At 39.1% G+C, this 21539-nt stretch overlaps 1 protein-coding gene across 1 annotated transcript; it reads right to left on the bottom strand.

Moving 5' to 3' along the window:
• Window positions 1-289: 289 nt before the first annotated feature.
• On the bottom strand, window positions 290-20828 carry FBXL3 (F-box and leucine rich repeat protein 3). Its single transcript, XM_043477580.1, has 5 exons — window positions 20124-20828; window positions 15411-15762; window positions 12309-12431; window positions 8830-9001; window positions 290-2792 (listed from the first exon to the last, which is right to left on the bottom strand). The coding sequence occupies exons 2-5, from the start codon at window positions 15759-15761 to the stop codon at window positions 2149-2151; spliced, it is 1290 nt and encodes a 429-aa protein (XP_043333515.1). The 5' UTR covers window position 15762; window positions 20124-20828; the 3' UTR covers window positions 290-2148.
• Between the last annotated feature and the right edge of the window lie 711 nt (window positions 20829-21539).

Below are 21539 nucleotides of genomic sequence, written 5' to 3'. Positions count from 1 at the left end.
ATAACATTGTTTAGAAAATATTCTGATTGTACACATTTATGTAAAGACATTTCTGAAAATGCTAGCTGGTTTCAAGGATCCTAAGAATTCTATTTCTGAACAGTCTGTTTTATAAATGCTTATTCTAAATGCCTAATCCTGTTATCTTCAATTAAAAAAAAACATCCTATCATATACATTATTTAATATTTAACATTATATCCAAATATGGATTTGAAACTAAAACCATAAATCTGTAAGTTTAACTTGTTTTAAAATCAAATAAGTTTTAAAAAACTAATAACAACAGCATTAGTAACTATCTTTATTCTCAAATTGATAAAAGCATTTAACATATACTTTACAGTATAAACAAATTAAGTGCTATGCATTTTGCTTATAAAGTGACAAAAGTATTTCAAGCATTATATAATTCAATCTGTACAAAAAGTAAATCTCCAAATAAAGCTTTGGTTAGTAGAACTGATTACATACTGTCAAATCCATTTTCCAAAGTTGTTCAAAGAAAAAAGTCTTCTCCACTAACAGGTTATTTCTTGTACAATCCAAGCTTTTTTACTGTTTAGTAAGAGGGAGGAATATTAATTGCTTTTAATTTCCCTATCTAGATCAACCTTTTTTCTTCTCCTTTATATGTGGTCAGAATACCATCACTTTTGAAAGCACAAATTATGTAGAAAATCACTTTTATTCTTAGGAAGGTAATCTATTTGAAAATAGATTCATAAGACTGTTGGCTTCCATATCTACCAAGGTGCTTTCTAAGTTTCAAGCACTAATCTATTGCACTGGGGGTAAATCACTTCTAATTCCCCCAGGAGGGTAATGTCTACTAGCACTAATGCTCAGAATCAAAGTTTATATAATACCTAAAAAACTAAATATAGCCCCAAACTTAGTATTTTTACAGTTTCTACAATGTATGGATTACCTTATTCATATGAAAGTAGTAAAAATGCTACCTAACTTAAATAATGTACAATACCAGTGTAACCAAATTAACAATCACAAAACAGACATTTTTCTATTAGTTTTCCAGTTCACTGAGCAATATTTACTCAAAAATATGATTATGAACTTAAATATATGCTCTTTTAAATTTACTGTTTATGCTGAACTGTACATTGGTGCTCCTTTTGTAATTTTTTGAAAATTCTACTTAACGTAACTATGTAATTCAAACATGTAAAAATGAGCCATCACTAAAACTCACTGGAGACTAATATTCTTTCATGGAAACAATTTATAAGCATTTTTAAGTTCTACCTTTATTTCAATTTGGTTTTTTGAAATACATAAGCTTCTCATTTCAATTATTGTATAATGCTTCAAAACTAGTTTAAACAAAGATAAACCCAAGAAGAACCGGTAAAGCATTCCTTACTTTACATATGATGCCCCAAGTGCCACATACATGGTAATGTATCACAGAAAAGAACTGATATAGTTTAGCAGATTATAGAGCAACCCTAAAAGTTTACACAAAGCTAAACACTGCCTCCCTTCTAGTCCACTTATTTTCCTTTAATTTCATCTTGGCTCTATTTATTATCTTTCTGTAATAATCCCTGTGTGATATCAGTTTCTTAAGTGTTCCAATTAACTACATATACCTCTTTAAACAGCTCTGCAACATTTTAGAACATTCAGCCAGTCTTTTTCATGAGATTCAATATATCCTACATTTTTCTCACAAAATGCTCACTTTCCTGAGCTATATTAAACACCTTATAACAGGTGTATGTATAACTGAAGACCCTAAAATGTCAAGTTTACATTTTAAAAAAAATGCATAGAGAACATTTTGGAAAACTTATTAGTACTTATTAGATATTACAATGTATAGGATTTGTTTCCTTCAGACTGTAATAAAATTTTTAATCTTTATTACTGGTTATTACTTTCAGATCCGAATCACTTTTTAATTATCTGAGATCTGATTGCTATTAGAGAAATAGATTTAAGTTTTCTGACCAAAACTGGTCCACAGGTCTTCCAAAATACAATCCTTATATACTCAATGAAGGTATCAAATTTCTGTGCCACAAAATAGAAGAACTGTATCAGACCTACAGTAAATAAACTTTTATTATAATACAGTATGTTAAAATTAAGGTGCTGTTCATCATGCCCTATGTCATCTGGCCTTTACCAAGTGGGCATCATGTCTGGAAACCATACTCTGCCAAGGTGCTTAGACACTTCCCAGTGAATCTGCTCCAAACTATACTTTTGGTCAGGAATTAATACTTCTTCCATAATGGATAATTGTGACAGGCGGCCACCACACATCTTCACAAACTCAACAAAGGCACTACATGAGACTTCACATTCCCCTAGTCCAATAGCTGACAAATTTTTACAACGTTCTGCAATGCGAATTAACTCTTCATCAAGTGGCCGTAATCCATTAGCACACACTACTAGTTCAACTAGTCTAGGGCATGTCATTCCCACACGGCCAAGCACATCTTTGCTTACTGATCTCCCAAAGTAAAGATGGGTGGCAGGTATTTCATACCGAAAGAATGGATCAAATTCCTCTTCATATAAAAAAAAATACATCACTAAGTTCACTTTGGGTGAATGTCTGATGAAAGCATCCCAGCTGCTCTTCTGAATGGTATGGAAGTGAGTCTGTCCCGGATTCTCACTGACTACATCAATGCGCAAATGTTCTAATCGGACGTGTTTTTCAGAAGATAAAGCAAGCAGTAATTCATCACTTAACAAGTGGTAATTCAGGGCCAGTTCACGTAAGCCATGACATTGATCAGCCACACACAGGATACCTTGGAAGGAAAAAGACCCAATTATTTATAAAGTTTTGTCATCATGTGTTCAAAAATGTAATTAAGTACATGTCCTACAATAAAATTTCACATTTGCTATACAACTTATAAAAGTTTAGGTGCACTGATTGAACCTGCAGAAAGTCATACACACACATTTATTTGATCACTGAAAAGAGGCTAAAAGACATTTTTTGACATTCAAAAATCTAATCTTAATGAAAAAAAATAAAATCAGATATAATGATTTATATTAACAATATGAAATATCTGAGAAAATTTTTTTAAAGATTTCCATCAAATGAGCAGTTTAACTACTAATACAAACTTGTCAAATTTCTATGAAAAAAAATACTGAGATATCACTAGATGAATGAAAAGAAAACTGCTCAGTTAACATTAATGGAAATATACATTATGATTTTTAAAGTGCTAACATTCTCAGAAATCTCTTAACCATTCTTTAACTGGTTCCTTATACTTCAGGCACTATGCTTCAAAACTACCCAAAACCCTGAGCAGGAGCAGGTTTTACAAAGGTTGGTTTCTGATCTCTGAAGTGCCTACTGTAAGTACTCTACCCCAAAGAGACACCCTGATACTACTTGATAAATGACAAACTCAAGCCATTTCTTTCCTGTGTTTAGAAACAAGGATAGGAAACAAAACACACAACCTATGATCTACTGTTTATTGTACAAGTATGACATGTTAGGCACTAGATGTTATCCCACGAGTACCCCCAAAAAATCTAAAAAATAAGTATCTTTTCTGTTTTAAAGTTGAGTCAGCTAGCTAACGATAGCAAAGCTGGAATTCAAACAGACTGGGTGACTCCTAAGTGCGTGTGCTCACTTACTGCCTAGAAAGTGACAAGACAGAGGTCACCAGTAAGCCAAAGCTTTTACACGGCAGTGGGAGGAGAATGTAGGCAGTGGAATCAGTGCAGTGATAAAGTGCATCACGGGGCAAGAGTCACCAGAGAGGGAGTAAGAGACCGCTGTGCTTTACTGTCCAGCTGCCGAGCTCTGTTCTCCACAAGGTATATGTATATACTCTGAAATAAACCCTGACCACCCGAGTTCATGTGAATACATCTCTCTTCTCTGCAATCACATAAAGCCTCATCTAAAAAGAAACACACGGGTAATGGTAAGCAGAGATGCAAATGAAAGAAACTTTGAGGTATCCCGTAATAACTACTGAAACAGTTCTAACAGGCATGATTCTAAAAGTTGTCCTCAAGATGTCATGCCATATAACCTCTGAAAACTGTTCATGTGATAAGGTGAGCACTCCCATGATTATGTAGTGTTATAAATAGCACAGTTAGCAGTAAAATAAGATTAGCCAGGCGATCCTAATCTAATCACATGAGCCCTATAAACAGTTTCCTCTGGTTGGCTGCAGAAGAGGAAGTCGGATTCAGAGCTTCTGTGACTAAACAGGGAAGCTCAAGCCATGCCTCCAGCTCTTACCTAGAGAACTGAGGTGCTAATGAAAAACTGCTAAATTTCTATTTGTTAATTATGCAACAACAGAAAACTAACACACAGTTAAAAGTGTTTAACAGAAAACAGTGACAAAGATAAAACTGGTACATTATTACAATTCAATAATACAAATAACCTAATTACAACATAAGCAAAGAATCCAGATAGACATCTCTCCAAGGAAGATGGACAAATAGTCGATAAGCACAGGAAAAGACATCTGAGAATTCAAGAAAATACATACCAAAACCACAGCAAGATACCAGTTTACATTCACCAGGACAGCAATCACCAAAGACAAATAATACATGTTGATGAGGGGTGAAAAAGTTGGAGCCCTCAAACACTGCTAGTAGAAATGTAAAAGGACACAGCTGCTTTGGGAAACAGTCCATCAGTTTCCCAAATGGCTACATGGAGTTACGATCAGTTCCAATCGTTGTTATACACCCAAGGGAAACTAAATGGTATGCCCATACAAAAACCTTTACATAAATTTGAATAGCAACATTATTCATAATAATCAAAAGGTGTAAACAGCCCAAATATCCATCAACTGATCAAGAGAAAAATATGGTTGTTATTCATATAGTGGAATATCATTTGGCAATAAAAAGAAATGAAATATTATACATGCAACAATATGGATGAACCTCGAAAACCTAAGGCTAAGTGAAAGAAAGCCAGTCATAAAGGACCATGTGGGATTCCATTTACATGAAATGCCCATAATAGGCACATCTACAGAAACAGAAAGTAGATCAGGGACTGCCTAGGACTGGCTGGGCTAATGTTTTGGAGGGTGACAGCTAAGTGGGACATAGGACCTTTTGGGGATAGTGAAAGTGTTCTAAAATTGACTGTAGTGATGAATGCACTGTGAACTGTATCATATGTGAATTATGTCACAATAAAGCTATTACATTGGTGGTGGTGTATAAATTCATCCAACTCATTTTGGAAAAAAACACAGCAGGAAACATTAAAAAAAAAAAATCTAAACTCTTTGACCTAGCTCTTCCACTTCTTTATTTAATTTGACCACAGGAAGGAATTAACAGAAGTAAAGGATTTTTCAAAATAGTTCATTTTTTTTAATCAAAGCAAACAGTGGAAACAAGTTAAATATTCAACCTTAAAAGAACTATGAGGCAAATGTTGGCCTATCAACAAGAAAGAAAACTAAGTAGCTAAATGTTCATTAGTTCAGCTGGTAATTACTGAGTGCCTTACATGTTAAGAACTGGTGCTAGGATGGTAGAGAGTCACCAGTAACAAAACATCCTTATCCTAACAAAGCCAGCAGAAAATTAAACAAGAACGCTCTGGGAATGTTAACAAGGAAATCAGGGAAGAATTTCCAGAACTATCACAGACCTACAGAATTAGAAGAATCAAGCAAAGGCAAAAGGCAAGTAGACAAGGAAAATTAATGTTTATTTCCTGTGCAAACACTCAGACATGGACGAAAACACAAGCATTCTATGAAATGAAGGGAACATAACACGCAATATGTAAATAGAGTATGTCAAAGACTGAAACCCAATACAGAGACAAGGACCAGATCATACGGGACACCTTGTCAGCCTCAGTAAGGAGTTTGGATCTTACGTAAAGCATAGTGAGAAGTTTTGAAGGAAACTGGAAATTTAAAAAAAATCAAATTTCTATTTTAGAAAGATTACGCTCAGCGCTACTATGGAAATCAAATTAGAAAAGAGCAAGGCTGCAAGTTAGGAAATCAGTTAAGAGGGTACTCACAAGGGTACTCACTGAGCTAGATGAGAGATGAAGGAAGGCAGAGTGTGTTGATTTCAGCTGCTTAACAGAATACATAGACCGAGTGGCTCAACAATAAACATTTATTTCTCCCATTTCTGGAAGCTGGAAGTCCAGCTTCCAGATCAAGAAGATCAAGGAGCCAGCAAGGCTGGGTTCTGCGAGGGCCAGAACTCTTTCTGGCTTACAGATGGCCATGTTCTTGCTGTGTCTTCACATGGCAGAAAGACAGACCATATATCTTTCTTCTTCTTTCTTAGAAAAGCACTAATCCCAAAGAGATGTCTCCAAATAACTCCCAACCCACTTTCAGACACCATCCCACTGGGGAGTGGGTCGCCAACATGTGACCGGGGGCAGGAGGTGAGAACACCACAAACTCAGTCCACAGCACAGAGGTTTAAAGCCTATTGTCAGTGATGGAGTCACCGGACCGCAGGGACCTCAGGGGTGTAAAAAGCAAGGGTACCAGAATTCAAGGCTGTCTGTTAGGTCCCGGATAACGAAACAAGCAGCGCCATTCACTGAGGTGGTAAAAAGGGAGAAGTAAGAGATTTCAAAAAGGGGAAAAGACGATCATTAGTATGACATACCTCGGAGACAGTCTAGAGGCACTGGGTCACTGGCAGTTCAACACACAGCTCTGGAGTTCCAGAAACACTGAAGTAGGAGGCGTTAACATATAGAACATAACTGAAGCCGCTGATGAAGATGACACAGCCTGGAGTTTACAGAGTAAAATAATAAAGGGCCCAGTACAAAACACAGGGAGACACAAAAATTTAAGAAAGGAAAAGAGAAACTAGCAAAGGAAACAGTAGGAACAATCAGAGAGGAAGGAGGAAAATCACAAACCGTCACTACAGAAGGATGGGGTGGAAGGGGTCGGGGAGGCTCAGATGGGGGTAGATGAATGTATACTTACGCCTGATTCATGCTGTTACACAGCAGAAAGTAACACAGCACTATAAGGCAATTATCCTCCAATTAAAATTTTTAAAATAAGCAAAAAGAACAGTCACTGGTGTCAAATTGTACTTAGAGGTCCAGCAATAGACAATTGTAAGGATTACATGAAATGGAAAAAACTGATAAAAATTGAACTGAAAAACTGTTGAGTGAAGAAAGCATAGGAAACAGTTCTTTAATTTCAACTTAAGAAACTATCTAAATATGCAAAATATGAACAGAAAGAATACACACAAGTGTTAAATTTTAAATTAAAACCCTCTATGCTTATATTCTTAAAGAATATTACAGGTGCTCTCTCTTTCCCAAACAACTAATCCAAATGCCATTCAAGCTTGGTAAGATCAAGCAAGCTTATACTATGAGAATTGATATATATATATATTTAATAAAAATAAACAAACATGGGATGTACCAGGATAAAGAGAATAATAAACTCAAGTTTCACAGAGAAACCTGAGACCCAAAGGCTCTCATTAGTGTGGTTAAATACTACAAGTTACATTCAGAGTGCTCTGGAAACAGTAGGTGGGGGTTCTAAAGCAGACAGGAGGAAAAAAGCAGAACACATGAACTTAATTTTGAAGGCTGGACTGGAGTTAACCAGATGAAGGAATGAAAAATAAGATTTTTTTTAAGGTATTCCTCAAGATACAGTATACTGACCAAACACATGTACAGAGAACTGTCATTATCTAGGACTCAAATAAAAGCTGCATGTGAGTAAAAAGCAAACAAGATTCAAGAGCAAGTTGTAGGTCAGGATACAAAGAACTTTGTACACTACGAAGCTATGAAGCATGCACCATACTCTATACAATGGACAGTAAAATGTGACTAAGTTCACAATAAGAAGGAACTCCCAAAGCCCAATCTTCTAAACTTAGGTCATCACCATCAGTGATAATCTAGAAGCGGCAAAAAAAAAGCTAGGAAAACACCGCAATAGATAGACCTCACCATTCCCATCACCAGACCCTCCATGTGGGAGACAAGGAAGGACAGGAAGTAATGTCCATCCGACAAGGAATCATTTTCTCAGGGGAAGGCCAGGCTTCAGTGACAGCAAGAAGAGGGGGAAGTATTCTGTTAAGAGGTCAAAACAGATTTCCCAAGTAACACAGCTGAAGGGTTGGGAGAGATGTCAACAGTGGGAGGGCAAGTCAGGAGTGAAGCGTGAGACTAAGACAAAGTGTAGGTTTATAATCATTTTACAATACTAACCATTTGGAATTTAAATGCTCTCAAACTGAATAATGTAATAATGCTTAAGCCTATGCAAGGAAAGCTGGAAAGAGCTTTAATAATGCTACTCCTCCATTTGATGGGCTTTCAGCTCCAAAACTCAACTTTGGAAAAGGTTATCTTGCAAAATGTGAGGTAATGACTTCAGCACAACTCTTCTCTTTCTATATCATGAAACAAAAAGTAATTGCAAGATTGCTTTGACTCAAAACTACCCTGTTAGCTCAACCACGATTTAAGAAAAGTCTACTTCACCAAAATGGCCATCTCAGGCCGACCTCATACTGTCCCCTCCTTTTATTTTTTTAATTTATACATTTTCTGGCACAGGTTGGACACAAACTGCCAAATAAGATTAGAAAAGATGAAAGTAAATGTCTAGGTTAGGAATGATACAGAATTTATACTACTGTTTACATTAAAAATATTATGCAATAGAGAGGAAATAAATCCTATGAACCCACCTTCAAAGTTAATAATCATTAATTCCCCTTAATTTGATAAACACAACAATACATTTTACTAAAATATCTGGCAAAACAACAGCACACCTGCTGGAGAGACATGAGGACAGCTGCTCATTTTCAGCAGCTTGAGCGTATCGCTGTTGTTGGCCACTAGGACTTTGAGGGAGGGATCATCTACTGGCGTGTCATCTATCTTCAACGAGGACAAGGATTTGGAGTTTACAAACACAACCGTCAGTGCAGAGATGAAGTGAGACTGCAAAACAGAAACAATTAAGACGCTGCTTCAGTTTTTACAAACAGAGAATTGAAGGGTCTTCACATAATACATGAACAGTTCATCTGAACCCTAATGATGCATTTATAACTGTTCTGGGGTAGCAGCAGCCCCTCACTCTGTTGAGGGAATATGGTAGGAATATGGTAAAGAGAGGTGACCTCCTGTCATCTTTGTGAAGGGCCTTTTTTATCTGGGGGAAAAAAAATTTCCAGCCTCACGACAGGTGTCTCTGAATCACAACAGTCACTGGTCAGTTAACAGAGGAGCTGTGGAGCCCTGCATGAGCGCCTCTCAGACGCTTCATGTCACCTGCCCTGGGAACCCTGCTCCCATGCATGATGACACCAAACTGCATTCTTTCTTGGTGACAGTAACGACCACTAAAATAGTAATAGCTATTAGCATAACCATCAAAAATTAAAGCCAGTGAACTTAGAAGCTATCTAAGACTTATTTAGAATGGAATAGAATGAATGGAAGCTAGAATTCCATGGAATAAAATGGAAGCTCATATAAAATTTGATTCTAAAATAAAAATCATAACTAAGTAAAATTTCAAATTTAAAACTCCTTTAAATATGTTAAATTATACTATTTTCAAAGGTATTTTAAGGTATTTTTAACACATATGTACCAATTAATAATCTACCCTTTATTATATAATATTCTATGTAATAATTATAATATCCTGTTGGACACAAAATCTGACCTGAAGGAACCATTGTAGGGAAACCAGAATTAAAGCACAAAGTATGGGACTCTGAATCAGAGCTAATAAGCCATAACCAATGGACTCACTACACCAGTCAAAGAGATAAGGGCAGGCTAGTAGTCAAGAAAGTACAAGAAACATTATCTTCTTTGTCACATTTCTTACTTTTTCCTATTGTGGTTAAATAACTATTTAAATTTTGATTAAGTAACTGTTCAACAACTTAAATGTTAACATCTTTCTCCTAATTTGATTTCTATATCAAACTCAATTGTATCTTCTACAATCGCACTACATTAGTATATGCATGACTCCATCTCTGCCTTCCTTTTTCCCACTTCCCTCAGAGTTAGCCCTGGTCAAATACGCTTCTTTCATGTTCTCTTCAGTTCTTTCAGGATTTCCAAGATGTATCAACAGCCTGTTTCAATCTTCTATAAAAGCCATAACAGGAAAAGAAAGAAAAAGAGCATAAGCATCCTATGCTTACTGACTAAGGAAGCAAGCAGTCCCAGATGCACCCCTAGTTCCCCAAACCAAAATGACATGAAAGTAAATTAAACGATTAGGTGTTTAAAGAGGTGTCTATATTTTAGTTTGTGGTGTACTCTGATAAAACCTTATGATTTATACAGTATTAGTACTAGATACGCATAATGATCATCCTGAGTAATAAGAAAAAAAGGAAATTATATCCAACATACCTTATACCATATTTCCTATATATACTGTATGTTTGGTTTCTAACTACAGTATGTAATAGAAAAATCAATCCGATGACTTCATTTCCCATATGAAGCTGAAACAAGGCACTACTGCACCATGTAACTTGGGGCCTCCTAGAGTGAGGGCCTTGAATCACTGTAATCAGAACCACCTGGACTGCTCTTAAGAAAAAGAAATCTGGGACTAGGAATATCCAAAGTTTAGAAGTTTCAAAGATGACTGTTATGCATATTCAGTTTGAGAACCACATGACTGAACTCATGTCCTCAGAATCTGAAAATGCTGACACAACCAGACTCTCGCCCATTTCCCTTATTTTACATGAGGAAAATAATTTATCTCAAATGTACCTTATTGAGACTTTGAAATCAACCTGTGATACATCTGTTACTGACATTCCATTTAACAACCTGGGTTATAATATAACCCAGTTATATTATAGTATATATACATATATCAAGTATATGCAGTGTGTGTGTGTGTGTGTGTGTGTGTGTACATATATATATATAAAAAAAACAAGCTAGTAAGACAGACATAACTCAGATATTGCAGGAATCGGTTCTGGATCACCAGCACAAAGCAACTGTAACAATAAAGCAAGTCACACAAGTTTTTAGTTTCCTACTTCATATAAAAGTAATGTTTACCCTATGCTATAATCTATTAAGTGTGAACAGCATTACATTTAAAAAACAATGTATATTCGTTAATTAAAAAATACTTTATTGCTACAATATGCTAACTATCACCTAAGTCTTCAGCAAGTTGTAATCTTTTTGCAATAGTATGATCACTGATCATAGATTACCATAACAAGTATAATAATAATGAAAAAGTCTGAAATACTGCAAGAATTACCCAAATGTGACAGAAACATGAAGTGAGAAAATGCTGTTGGAAAAATGACATCAATAGACTTGTTTGACACAGGGCTGCCACAAATCTTCAATCTGTAAAAAACACATTATCCGTGTAGTGTTGCAATAAATAACTGTACTAATATTGACTGTGTTCAAGAAGCGATCTTTACACAATCAACAAGAGATTTTCCAAGCGAGCTCTATCTGCGCTTAATACTGGCACTACTTTTCTTTCATTATCATCTCACCAACCTGCTCTGAAAGTCCAAAAAAGGGCATCTATTGATATATGTCTCTTTTCTTCTAACATGCTTATATCTCAGTTTTACTTAGTCTCTTTCAGTATTTCATATAGAATCCTCTGCAAATTCATTCACTCTTTAACATTACCCAAAAAGAAGCAGAAAGTGATTCAAAAAATTCTAAAAAATTGTTTAAGACTGAACATTTTTTTTTTCCCCTTTATTTTTTTTCCAGTGGGTTTTGTCATACATTGATATGAATCAGCCATAGATTTACACGTATTCCCCATCCCGATCCCCCCTCCCACCTCCCTCTCCACCCGATCCCTCTGGGTCTTCCCAGTGCACCAGGCCCGAGCACTTGTCTCATGCATCCCACCTGGGCTGGTGATCTGTTTCACCATAGATAGTATACATGCTGTTCTTTCAAAACATCCCACCCTCACCTTCTCCCACATAGTTCAAAAGTCTGTTCTGTACTTCTGTGTCTCTTTTTCTGTTTTGCATATAGGGTTGTCGTTACCATCTTTCTAAATTCCATATATACGTGTTAGTATGCTGTAATGTTCTTTATCTTTCTGGCTTACCTCACAAGACTTAACATTCTAAATAGTAACTGGGTTTTCAATATATACAGACACCACTTTTCTTATATTCCCATTATAAGTGGAAAAAATGGGTAAAGTCTCCCTGGATTTCTCAGTAAAAACTAATAATAATAATAATAAACCAGCAGATACCTTTGGTAAATCCATAAAGCTTGGCCGAGCAGTTGAAATAAGTCCGAGTGTTTTTAAAGAGCAGTTCACAAGCTGTGATAATATGTCACAAGCTGCCTCAGCCGACTCTTTGCTGCTGTCCACCTGGGGAAAGAAATGTCCTTCACACGTGAATATGGTCACACTCCTCTGCATGCATTTCAACTTCACAAAAGCAAGAGATACAATTATTGCTTAGTGCATTATAACCTACAGAATGAATATTTATCCTTTCAATCATCTACCCTCACATACAATGTCAATAAGGGCAACTGTCAAGACTTAACTTTGACCGTGATAAGATACTTAGTTAATGTTAAAAGGACTTAGCTATTAAGTTGATTTATTCCAAATGCACTATAAAACCTAGTATAAACATAAATTTATAATCTTTGAAAAATAATTATATAGTTGGTAGTGGATCATATCATACATGTAAATACAGTGCCAATGGTACAAATGCTTTAAAACAAACTGAATGAGTATTTACTCAAGAGATTCAGGTAAATCACAACCTGGGATTCACCATTAGTGTTGTTAACTGAAACATGATGTGAAATAAAATGAGGGCCTCCAACTAGTCAAGCATGAAAATCTGAACCAAACCAGAAGAGCACATACACTGCACCCATACACTCTTCTGCATAGACCTTTCCTGGGGGGAAGGGAAACATGACCAAAAAACTCCTTAGTGATGTAACAAGGAGCTCTTCTTTCAAAAAGGAAGTTGTCCCCCAGGATATAAAGCGTCTTAAACAGAGTAGTTAAAAGTAACATTATTTCTTTAATTTCCAGATTGATGTATGCTATCTTAACCCAAAAATGTTCTGAAGATTCTGCTGTAAAACTGATGCACCGATTTACATTACAGTTTCAGAGCTATTATAAGTTTCTCTATACCAGTGGTTCTTTTGAGAACTGCTGTGTTCCTGAACCAATAGCAACAACATCATCTGGGAACCTGTTAGAAATGCACACTCTCATGCCTAATCCAGACTACCTGAATTAGAAACGGGGATGGGAACTCGGGAGGAACCCAGCAATCCTTTGTCTTAAGCAGCACTCCAGGCATTTCTGATGCACATAATGTGTGAGAACCACGATTCCACATTAATAACTCTGACTACAAGACTCTTTGGCCTACAGTCAGTGATGAATTAAACACAAATATTATCAGGAGAGCTCAGAAGGATCTTGGGGTGTGCTTTTGCAAAACAGAAATTTCCTCAGAAAAATAAACAATCCCTTAAAATAAAAAAAACGCTTAACACTTATAGGAGAAATGGTTTTGTGATTGGTTATACAAGTTGGATACAGCTGAGCTGTGCCACAGGTTAACACTGAAACAGCCAACCCACTGGATGGAATTGGTCTTTAGACCTAGGAGATTAATGTATTATACTCATCTTGTTATAGGAGTTACCACAGGAACACTTTTAGACAGCTCAAAGATGACTGACACCGAGGAGAAGGCTCTCAGGTTGCCTCATGGGCAGTCAATTGGGACAACACATGAGGAGTTCCTGGGTTTTTGTTTGTTCTTCCTCCCACCATTCCCCCAGCCTCACCCTCAGCTAGGGTTGAGACATAACATCTAAGTCATCCAGTTAAGTATTAGATATGTCCCAAATAATGCAAGAAGAAGGAAATGGCAACCCACTCCAATATTCTTACCTGGAAAATCCCATGGACAGAGGAGCCTGGTAGGCTACCGTACATGGGGTCACAAAGAGTCGGACCCGACTAAGCGACTTTACTTACTTACAAATAATGCAAGGAACATTTACACTAACAATTAGCCACAGATTATCTGAAATTCAAACTTAACTAGGCATCCCTCATTTTTATTTGCTAAACCTAGCAATCCTTCACTCGGTGGTCTAAGTGTCTGTGCAGTTTTCTGGAAAGACAGCCATAAGACACCCAACCACTCCCAACACCAGGTCTCTCCTCCTGTGACACATATGAGAGAATAAACAGACAATCTCCATCTAAAACAGAATGACAGTCTTGGGAGCAGACAAGACTTTAGTTTTGGCAAGGATCTCTGGGTTAAGAATTACTGCAATATCTGGGTTTAACTTGACCTGTTTAACATCAGCTGCATATGGCAAATCAGGTATTCCTGTGTTACTTCAACAGTAATTATAGGATGTGTTAAGGATTTAGTGAACATATCCACATTTCATTATTCATCCCCAGAACAAAACATGACAAGCCTCTGTGCTCACACACACCAACTGTGATTCTTTAAACCACTCTGAACCTCTCAAAAAGAGACCTCACTTCATTTATCTCATTACTCCCTAACTTCCAGTATGTCCCTGCTGGCAAAGAAAAGAAAGAGTTCTCTTTGGCATCTTTCATGTACCTTCTTCTATTTCTCTCTAAAATATATTCATCTAAACTTTTTACACAGAGTGTCTCTATCTCCTTTCTCTTTAATGAACTCCACATCACAAAGCCATCAATAAACAAAACTCAGACTTCATTTATTAAAATGAAGTTTTAATAAAAACCTCTACATTTAATATGTATTTCTTTTGGCTCAAATCTGTTCATAGTAACTCAATGTGACGGTTTCACTGTATGATTTATGTTTATTTAATGGCTGCTTCTGCTTTCAAGAAATTATGAAAATAATTTATTAAGATTTACAATAAAATGGAATAACTTAGCTCAATACAGTTATTTGTGACAGCTTCTAAGGTACACAATTATTCTAAATCTTTAAGCACTTTCCCTAGAAAAGCAATAGTTTAAAGACATGGGAAAATGTGTCGGTTTAGGACACAAAAGCCACTGCAGTGCGTACATACTAAGTCGCTTCAGTCATGTCTGACTCTTTGATACCCCGTGGACCAGAGCCCACCAGGCTCCTCTGTCCATGGGGATTCTCCAGGCAAGAATACTGGCGTGGGTTGCCATGCCTTCCTCCAGGGGATCTTCCCAACCCAGGGACTGAACCTGCGTCTATCTCCTTCATTGCCAGGTGGGTTCTTTACCACTAGTGCCACCTTGGGAAGCCCCCACAAAGGCCACTAAATACACTTTATTTTTAAAAAGAATGATTTAAAGTATTACCTTGAAGCTGACGTACTGTAGATGATTTGAATGTCTTTTAATAATCTGTTTGATCAGCTCTGGATGTGTAGCTTTCAAATAAGATGTAGCTGGCTGATTCAGTTCAAATTCAAAACATCTCCACAAGTCAGGCATGTGAAATACCTGGTTCCAGTTGCGGCAAACTTGTGAAGCATGAGCCCGGTCAAGAAGAGGCAAATACTTAAATACTTGGAGAACAATGTCCTGAAGGAGATTACCCCAATCACAAGTCTGAGAATGCTCACTTGTAGTCCGCAGTCTCTTGGATTTCTCGGCAGTACCTTCTTCTGATGAATCATGGCCACTATCTCTTCCTCCTCCTCGTTTCATCCTATTCAGAGAAAAATGCATCATTCTTTTTTTGTACTTTTCAACAGACACTAATCCAAAATTCATTCTTCTGTCACGAGATGTATACACGTGCCTATAAATACAAACATAAACATGCAGGAGAACTGGACCAGACATTCAAGGAGAAGAACGTCAAAGCAAAATATAATAAAAAAACGGCAGTAAAGACCAACTGTCATTTCACAACCTTGTATCTTTGGCAGGTGCTTTTAACCATGTGTATTTGCACTGTACTATGTAGGGGAGAAGTTTATTATAGCTTTGAAACCAAACCAAGCATTTACATTTCCAAAGTTTTAGTCAACTATTAAGAAATACAAAAGAGAACCTACAGGGACATTTCCTCAAGATTTCTTAAAAGTCATCTAAGGATACCTACTATATCTGAGTTTCTGAATTCATGGCAACACAAAGCCACAGGAACATTCAGAGAGGATCTGAATGAAGTTGCTGACAGATCTTCCCACAGTGAGTAGCCTGTCATGTGTGTTACTGCCAGACCCAATCTTTGCCTAAAATGAGCAAACTCACCTGTTCTGTGCATAGTTTGCTCTGGAACTCGGCTGCTTCTTCCAACACTTCACTAGCTGTTGCAATGTTTTATTCAAGTTGTATTTCCGAATGACAGGTGAGTGTTTATTCTATGTATTGGTACTGCCTTCTACTTGGTTTCTGGTGTTGTTGTAAAATAGGAATGGAATTTCCAGGCAAGAATACTGGAGTGGGTTGCCATTTCCTTCTCCAGGGGATCTTCCCAACCCAGGGATCAAACCGAGGTCTTCCGCATTGCAGACAGATTTTTTACCATCTTAGCCACCAGGGAATGGCGTAAACTAGTAGTATGGGTAAGGAGACTGGGTTCTGGAGTTGAGCTCCCTGGCTCTCCCTCTCACTGCTTATGTGGCCATTAACAAATTACTTGACCTTCCTGAGCTTCAGTTTGTAAAAGGGGGATAACAGAAACACACTGGGATCCTGTGAGGAATTAAACAGTACTAGGACTTTTGAAAGGAGACGTCGATGACTGCTGAACTCAGGTATAGGAAAGTAGTCTTGTATTAAAAACATTAACGTAGAAACTGAGGTTCCAGCCAGAAGGCAAACAATGATCCTAAATTTATTTTAACATGAAGTGTATATGAGAATGTGTGAGAACACAAGCTCATGTATGAGAAAAACACGTTGGAAATAGATTACCACATTAACATAGTAACTGTAATAGTGAGACTGTATAATATTATATTCATAATTGTGGGATAACAACTGTGGTGGGATTACATAATGAATTTTTTTTGCCAATACGCTTTGTTAAACTTTACACATGCCTGTTAATATCAATGAATTACACTGCAATCAGATAAAACATCTTGTTTTATATTTAAGTACTGAAGGCTCTAACTAAATGAGGGCAATTGCAGTCCACTCACTGGTACCTCTATTTAGTTCAGAGCCTGCGATTCTTTTGTCTCTAGAGAGCAGTTTCTGGCAGGTATAGTTTGGATTTGGAGACACAGCTTTTTCACACAGGATGGCCTGTAGCTCCAACTCCCTTCTCCTAGCACATCACCACGTCAGAATTCTGATTCTTGTGTAGGACATACATGTGCATGGCTCTCAACCAAATACATCTCTGCAGACTCTTTCTTTCCAGTAGCTAGCTAAAACTCTGAAGGAGGACAGGGCGCAGACGACCCTGGCTCTCACGCCATTAACATCAGTCCAGGAGGTCTTAGGACATGTGCAATAAACTGCCTATTCCTCATTACTCCTACTCCCAACTATACATTAAGTGAAGTAAATGATGTATATCCTACTGTGCAGAGGGAAAGAAAGGGAAAACAAAGAATGAGAGGTGATAGCAAAAGGCTAGTTTTATGGAAGACTAAAACTTACATGTGAAACTAAGAATACATTTTTCAAATATGTTTAGAGAAAAGATAGTATAATCTATAATGTCACCTTTAGTATTTAAAAAAACTCTCCTAGGAATAATGTCTTACTAAAGGTTGAGATAACACTGTCATTATGACCCATTTTTCTGCTTTAACTTATCTTGAAGGCTTACTTTAATTTTAGCATACAAAATTTGGGTCAAAGAACAAAGAGTTTGCTACCCAGGGTTTATAATTTCTCTTCTGACTACCTAAAACTACTCAGCATTTTGAGATACTGAGATTCAAAAAAGAATGAAGTTATCTTTATAATTTCTACCCTTCACTATAGAATGCTGATCTTCTATTTCTGGAGAAAAGTCTTCTAAAACCAGAATTATTTAATCTAAAGATGGAATGATTCATATGGATATATAAACAAAAATAAAACAACCTTATTTACACAATTATCTTTGCTAATACATTGCTGATTCTAACAACAAATACCTTTTGTCTATTGCAGCCTTATTTTAAATAGAAGTATATTTCAATATCTTTCCAAATGAATTAGAGAAAAAAGCTGACATATTAAAAAGAGGGCTTCTCTGGTGTCTCAGAGGTAAAAAAAATCCACCTACCACTGCAGAAGATGTAGGTTCAATCCCTGGTCAGGAAGATACCCTGGTAGAGGAGATGGCAACCCACTCCAGTATTCTTGCCTGGGAAATCCCATGACAGAGACTACAGTTCAATGGGTCACAAACAGCAGGACATGACTTAGCGACTAAATAACAATAGTCTCTAACTAGCTGAACTGAAGACTTTAAACTGTCATATTTGACTACTGTAAAATGTCAGAATAACAGTATATTAAGCAACAACAAAAAAATTAAGATCAAATGCCACTACAAATGTCTCTGTATTACCCTCATTTACATGTAAAAACATCAGATCATACTGGGTACCTGTGAAAACATTTTAATGTCAAATCTTTCCCAAGACAATTCATGCAAAAATTTACACTGCCTTCAAATGTATTTTATTAAATCTATTTACACATGAAGCTCTGCTATAAAGAAAGTTAAACTTAAGAGCATCTACCAGTCTGCAAAGAATTTATGTCAATGGACGACTTCTCACTTTTAGTCAAAGTGAAAACCCCCTTTCACACTAGAACTTGACTGCAGAGAGGATGGATGATCAACCTCTCTTAGATTTCACAGCGCACCCAAACTAGGCTGCTTCATGACTCTGGCAGTTTACTTCAAAATGCGACTTTTCCAGGCCCCCCAAAACTGATGCAACTTGGGCCACTAAAAGCATTCGGTGAGACTGATACTCCTATGGAGCATCAAAAAACAAACGAATGACGAAAGACTCCATCCTGATCAAGCATCACAGAAAATTATGGTATTAACTCTTCACATTTCCATATGCTCTGAAAGGAGCAGTCATTTTGTTCAGATGAAGAGCCTAAGAGAACACTTGGCTATGTGCCCTTCATTGTTTTTTTAGCACACTGCGATCATAGTAATTTTAAAAGCTCGATTGTATTTAGCTCTAAAAAGCCTATTTTGGCATCACATCTCCTTTCCATTTATGCTCTGCTTTGACTAATACCAAAATGGACATGCATTCTTTGGCTGGAATACAAGACTAAAACGGTCCGAGCAGACTCTCAGAACTAGATGGTATTAGAGAGTGGGGTGGCGAAAACTGGTTCACCGATCATTTGTAGATACTGGGAGTTGATGGCATTTTTATACAGATTTCAGGAGAAGGGGGAAAAAAAGATTCTGAAAGATCTGAGAGATTATATTGGACATGTTCAGCAACGAAATAACTGCTTATCTCTAAGCACGGCGATGCAGGCCAATCACTTAATAGGCTTTTCCTGATCCCTGTCTGCAACTCCACCTAAAAGAGCTACTCTCGCTCAAAGCAGAGGCAAAGCTGCTCATCGCAAGTTGATCAACTTTTCCACTTGGCTACGCGCAGCCGAGGTTTCCGGTCCTCCCGCGCCACCTCCTCGAATTGGCTTTCCCTGACTCGTCTCCGGCGCCCTATCCTGGGCAGTCTGTTTTGACATCTTAATGTCCCTCATTTCTCAAAGCCAGGCCGAGCGCGAGCGCTAGGGCGTCGGTCACCAGCCCCCGCCCAGGGTCACAAATGCGGGCGACAGGCGCGGCGAGCCTCTGGCGCTGCGAGCCTCTGGCGCTGCGGCGGCGTCGGGGGAGGCTGCCGCCGGGCGCCGCGCACGCACCACGCCTTGTTGACATGTTTTGAAGCAGGTTCGCGGGGCAACGCCCCCAAACCGGCCCCGGGCGCCTCGTCGCGCCCCGCCCTCTCGAGGGGTGGCCCGCGCACTCTCGGTCCCCGTGTCCCCCCTCGCCCCCGGCCCGCCCACCTCCGCGACCCTACCCAGTTCCGCCGCCGCCGGGAGGCTCCGGCCCCGACCCTCCACCGTTACCTGCTGCTGAGGGCGGCTTCTCCCAAGCTCCACCCCGGACTCCGGGGGCGGCTGATCCCGCGGCTCTCACATGAGGCCCCGCGGGCCCCGCGCCTCGCGCTCCCGCCGCCGCGGCCCCCCGCGCTCCGCCCGCATCCGAGGCGCTGGTCGCCTGGGGGGCGCCAACGCGGCTCCACCTTTGCGGTTCTGGCTGCCCGAAGAGAACCTGCCCTCCTCAGTCTCGCGCCGTCCGTGTCCTTCTCCTGGGTCCCTTCGTCGCCGGGAAAGGGACGGCTTCAGGGAGCTGCAGCCACCGCGTAGGTTCTCTGCGCCGCGGCCCAGAGACAGAAACCAAAATGGCGCCCGGGCTTGCGGCCGCGCGCTTCCCCCGGCGGCGCGTCCCCGCCTAGGGGGGCGGGCGCGTGTCCGCCGCGGCGAGTTCCAGGAGGATGAGCCGGGGGACCCGGAGGGGCCACACCCACGCAGGAGCGCGCTCCGTCCCGCGCGGCTGGGGGCCTCGGTCTCCTGGTTCCCCGGGGAGTATCGGCAGCCTTCCTCCCCGAAACGTGACTGCGGCTTTTAGGGGTTTTCTTTTCGTCTTGAAGCCGAACGTGGGAGGCCTGGAGTCAGTTAGATGCCTAAGAGACTCTGCGGTGGAAAGTGGAAAGTTTAGGGAGGCGGAGCAGCCAAGAAAGAAGGGAGAGTCTCTGGAGCGGGCTGCAGCTGGTTCGGGCTGACAGATAAACAGTAGCTGCGGCAGCGGACACACCTCCGCGTGGGAGGCGGGGCCTCCGATGGCCACGCCCTCCCGCGTCACGGGAGGGGGTAAAACACAGCTTCTTAACAATACACACCAAATAGACCGTGATCGGTGTACTATAATAATGTGCATCCTGTATACATAAGTTGTTACACGGCGGGGAATTAAACCAGAATGGTGACACTGTTAACGCTGGGATGACAAGTTATATTTTAAAAATCGTCTTTATAACGTAGACAGACTCTGAGATTTGTAAATAGCTTTCTGAAACACAGTGAGAACAGTGTAAGGAAGTAGATGACTGATAAAAGAAAACTCCGGTGACGGCTTTTGTAAGTAGAGGCATCCTTGTGTGTAACTGCTACCTGGTTAGCTTGTTTTCAAAGTTTGGATTTGGGGATCCTGGGTTTTCTTAAACTATCCTTAGGTGCAAAATCTAACTTGAATCATGCACCATCCCCACCCGCCTCAAAAATACTTTTTCATCATAGATGTCTTGTCAAAGATCTGCCCGGTGTGTAAGAGACTGGAAGGCAGTGAAACCCAGGCAAAACCCAGTCACCCCTGCACTCTTCTACTCCCCCCAAAATTGAGCTAGGAAAGCGTGGGTAAAGGTACAGTAAGTCATTGTGGGAAAATGCCACTGTTTTTTGTTAAGGCCTGGCTATCAGATCAAA

The sequence above is a fragment of the Cervus canadensis genome, chromosome 9 (genome assembly GCF_019320065.1).
Source record: "Cervus canadensis isolate Bull #8, Minnesota chromosome 9, ASM1932006v1, whole genome shotgun sequence".
Classification (NCBI taxonomy): Eukaryota; Metazoa; Chordata; class Mammalia; order Artiodactyla; family Cervidae; genus Cervus; species Cervus canadensis.
This window is presented reverse-complemented; position numbering and strand designations above follow the sequence as displayed.

Excerpts from the sequence above, each read along its gene's own strand:
- FBXL3 (XM_043477580.1), bottom strand. The coding sequence starts at position 15,761 with ATGAAACGAGGAGGAGGAAGAGATAGTGGCCATGATTCATCAGAAGAA. Across the intron at positions 12,432-15,410 it reads TACAGTACGTCAGCTTCAAG|GTGGACAGCAGCAAAGAGTC; the intron begins GTAATACTTTAA and ends TTCTTTCCCCAG. Across the intron at positions 9,002-12,308 it reads GCTTTATGGATTTACCAAAG|TCTCACTTCATCTCTGCACT; the intron begins GTATCTGCTGGT and ends TCTGTTTTGCAG.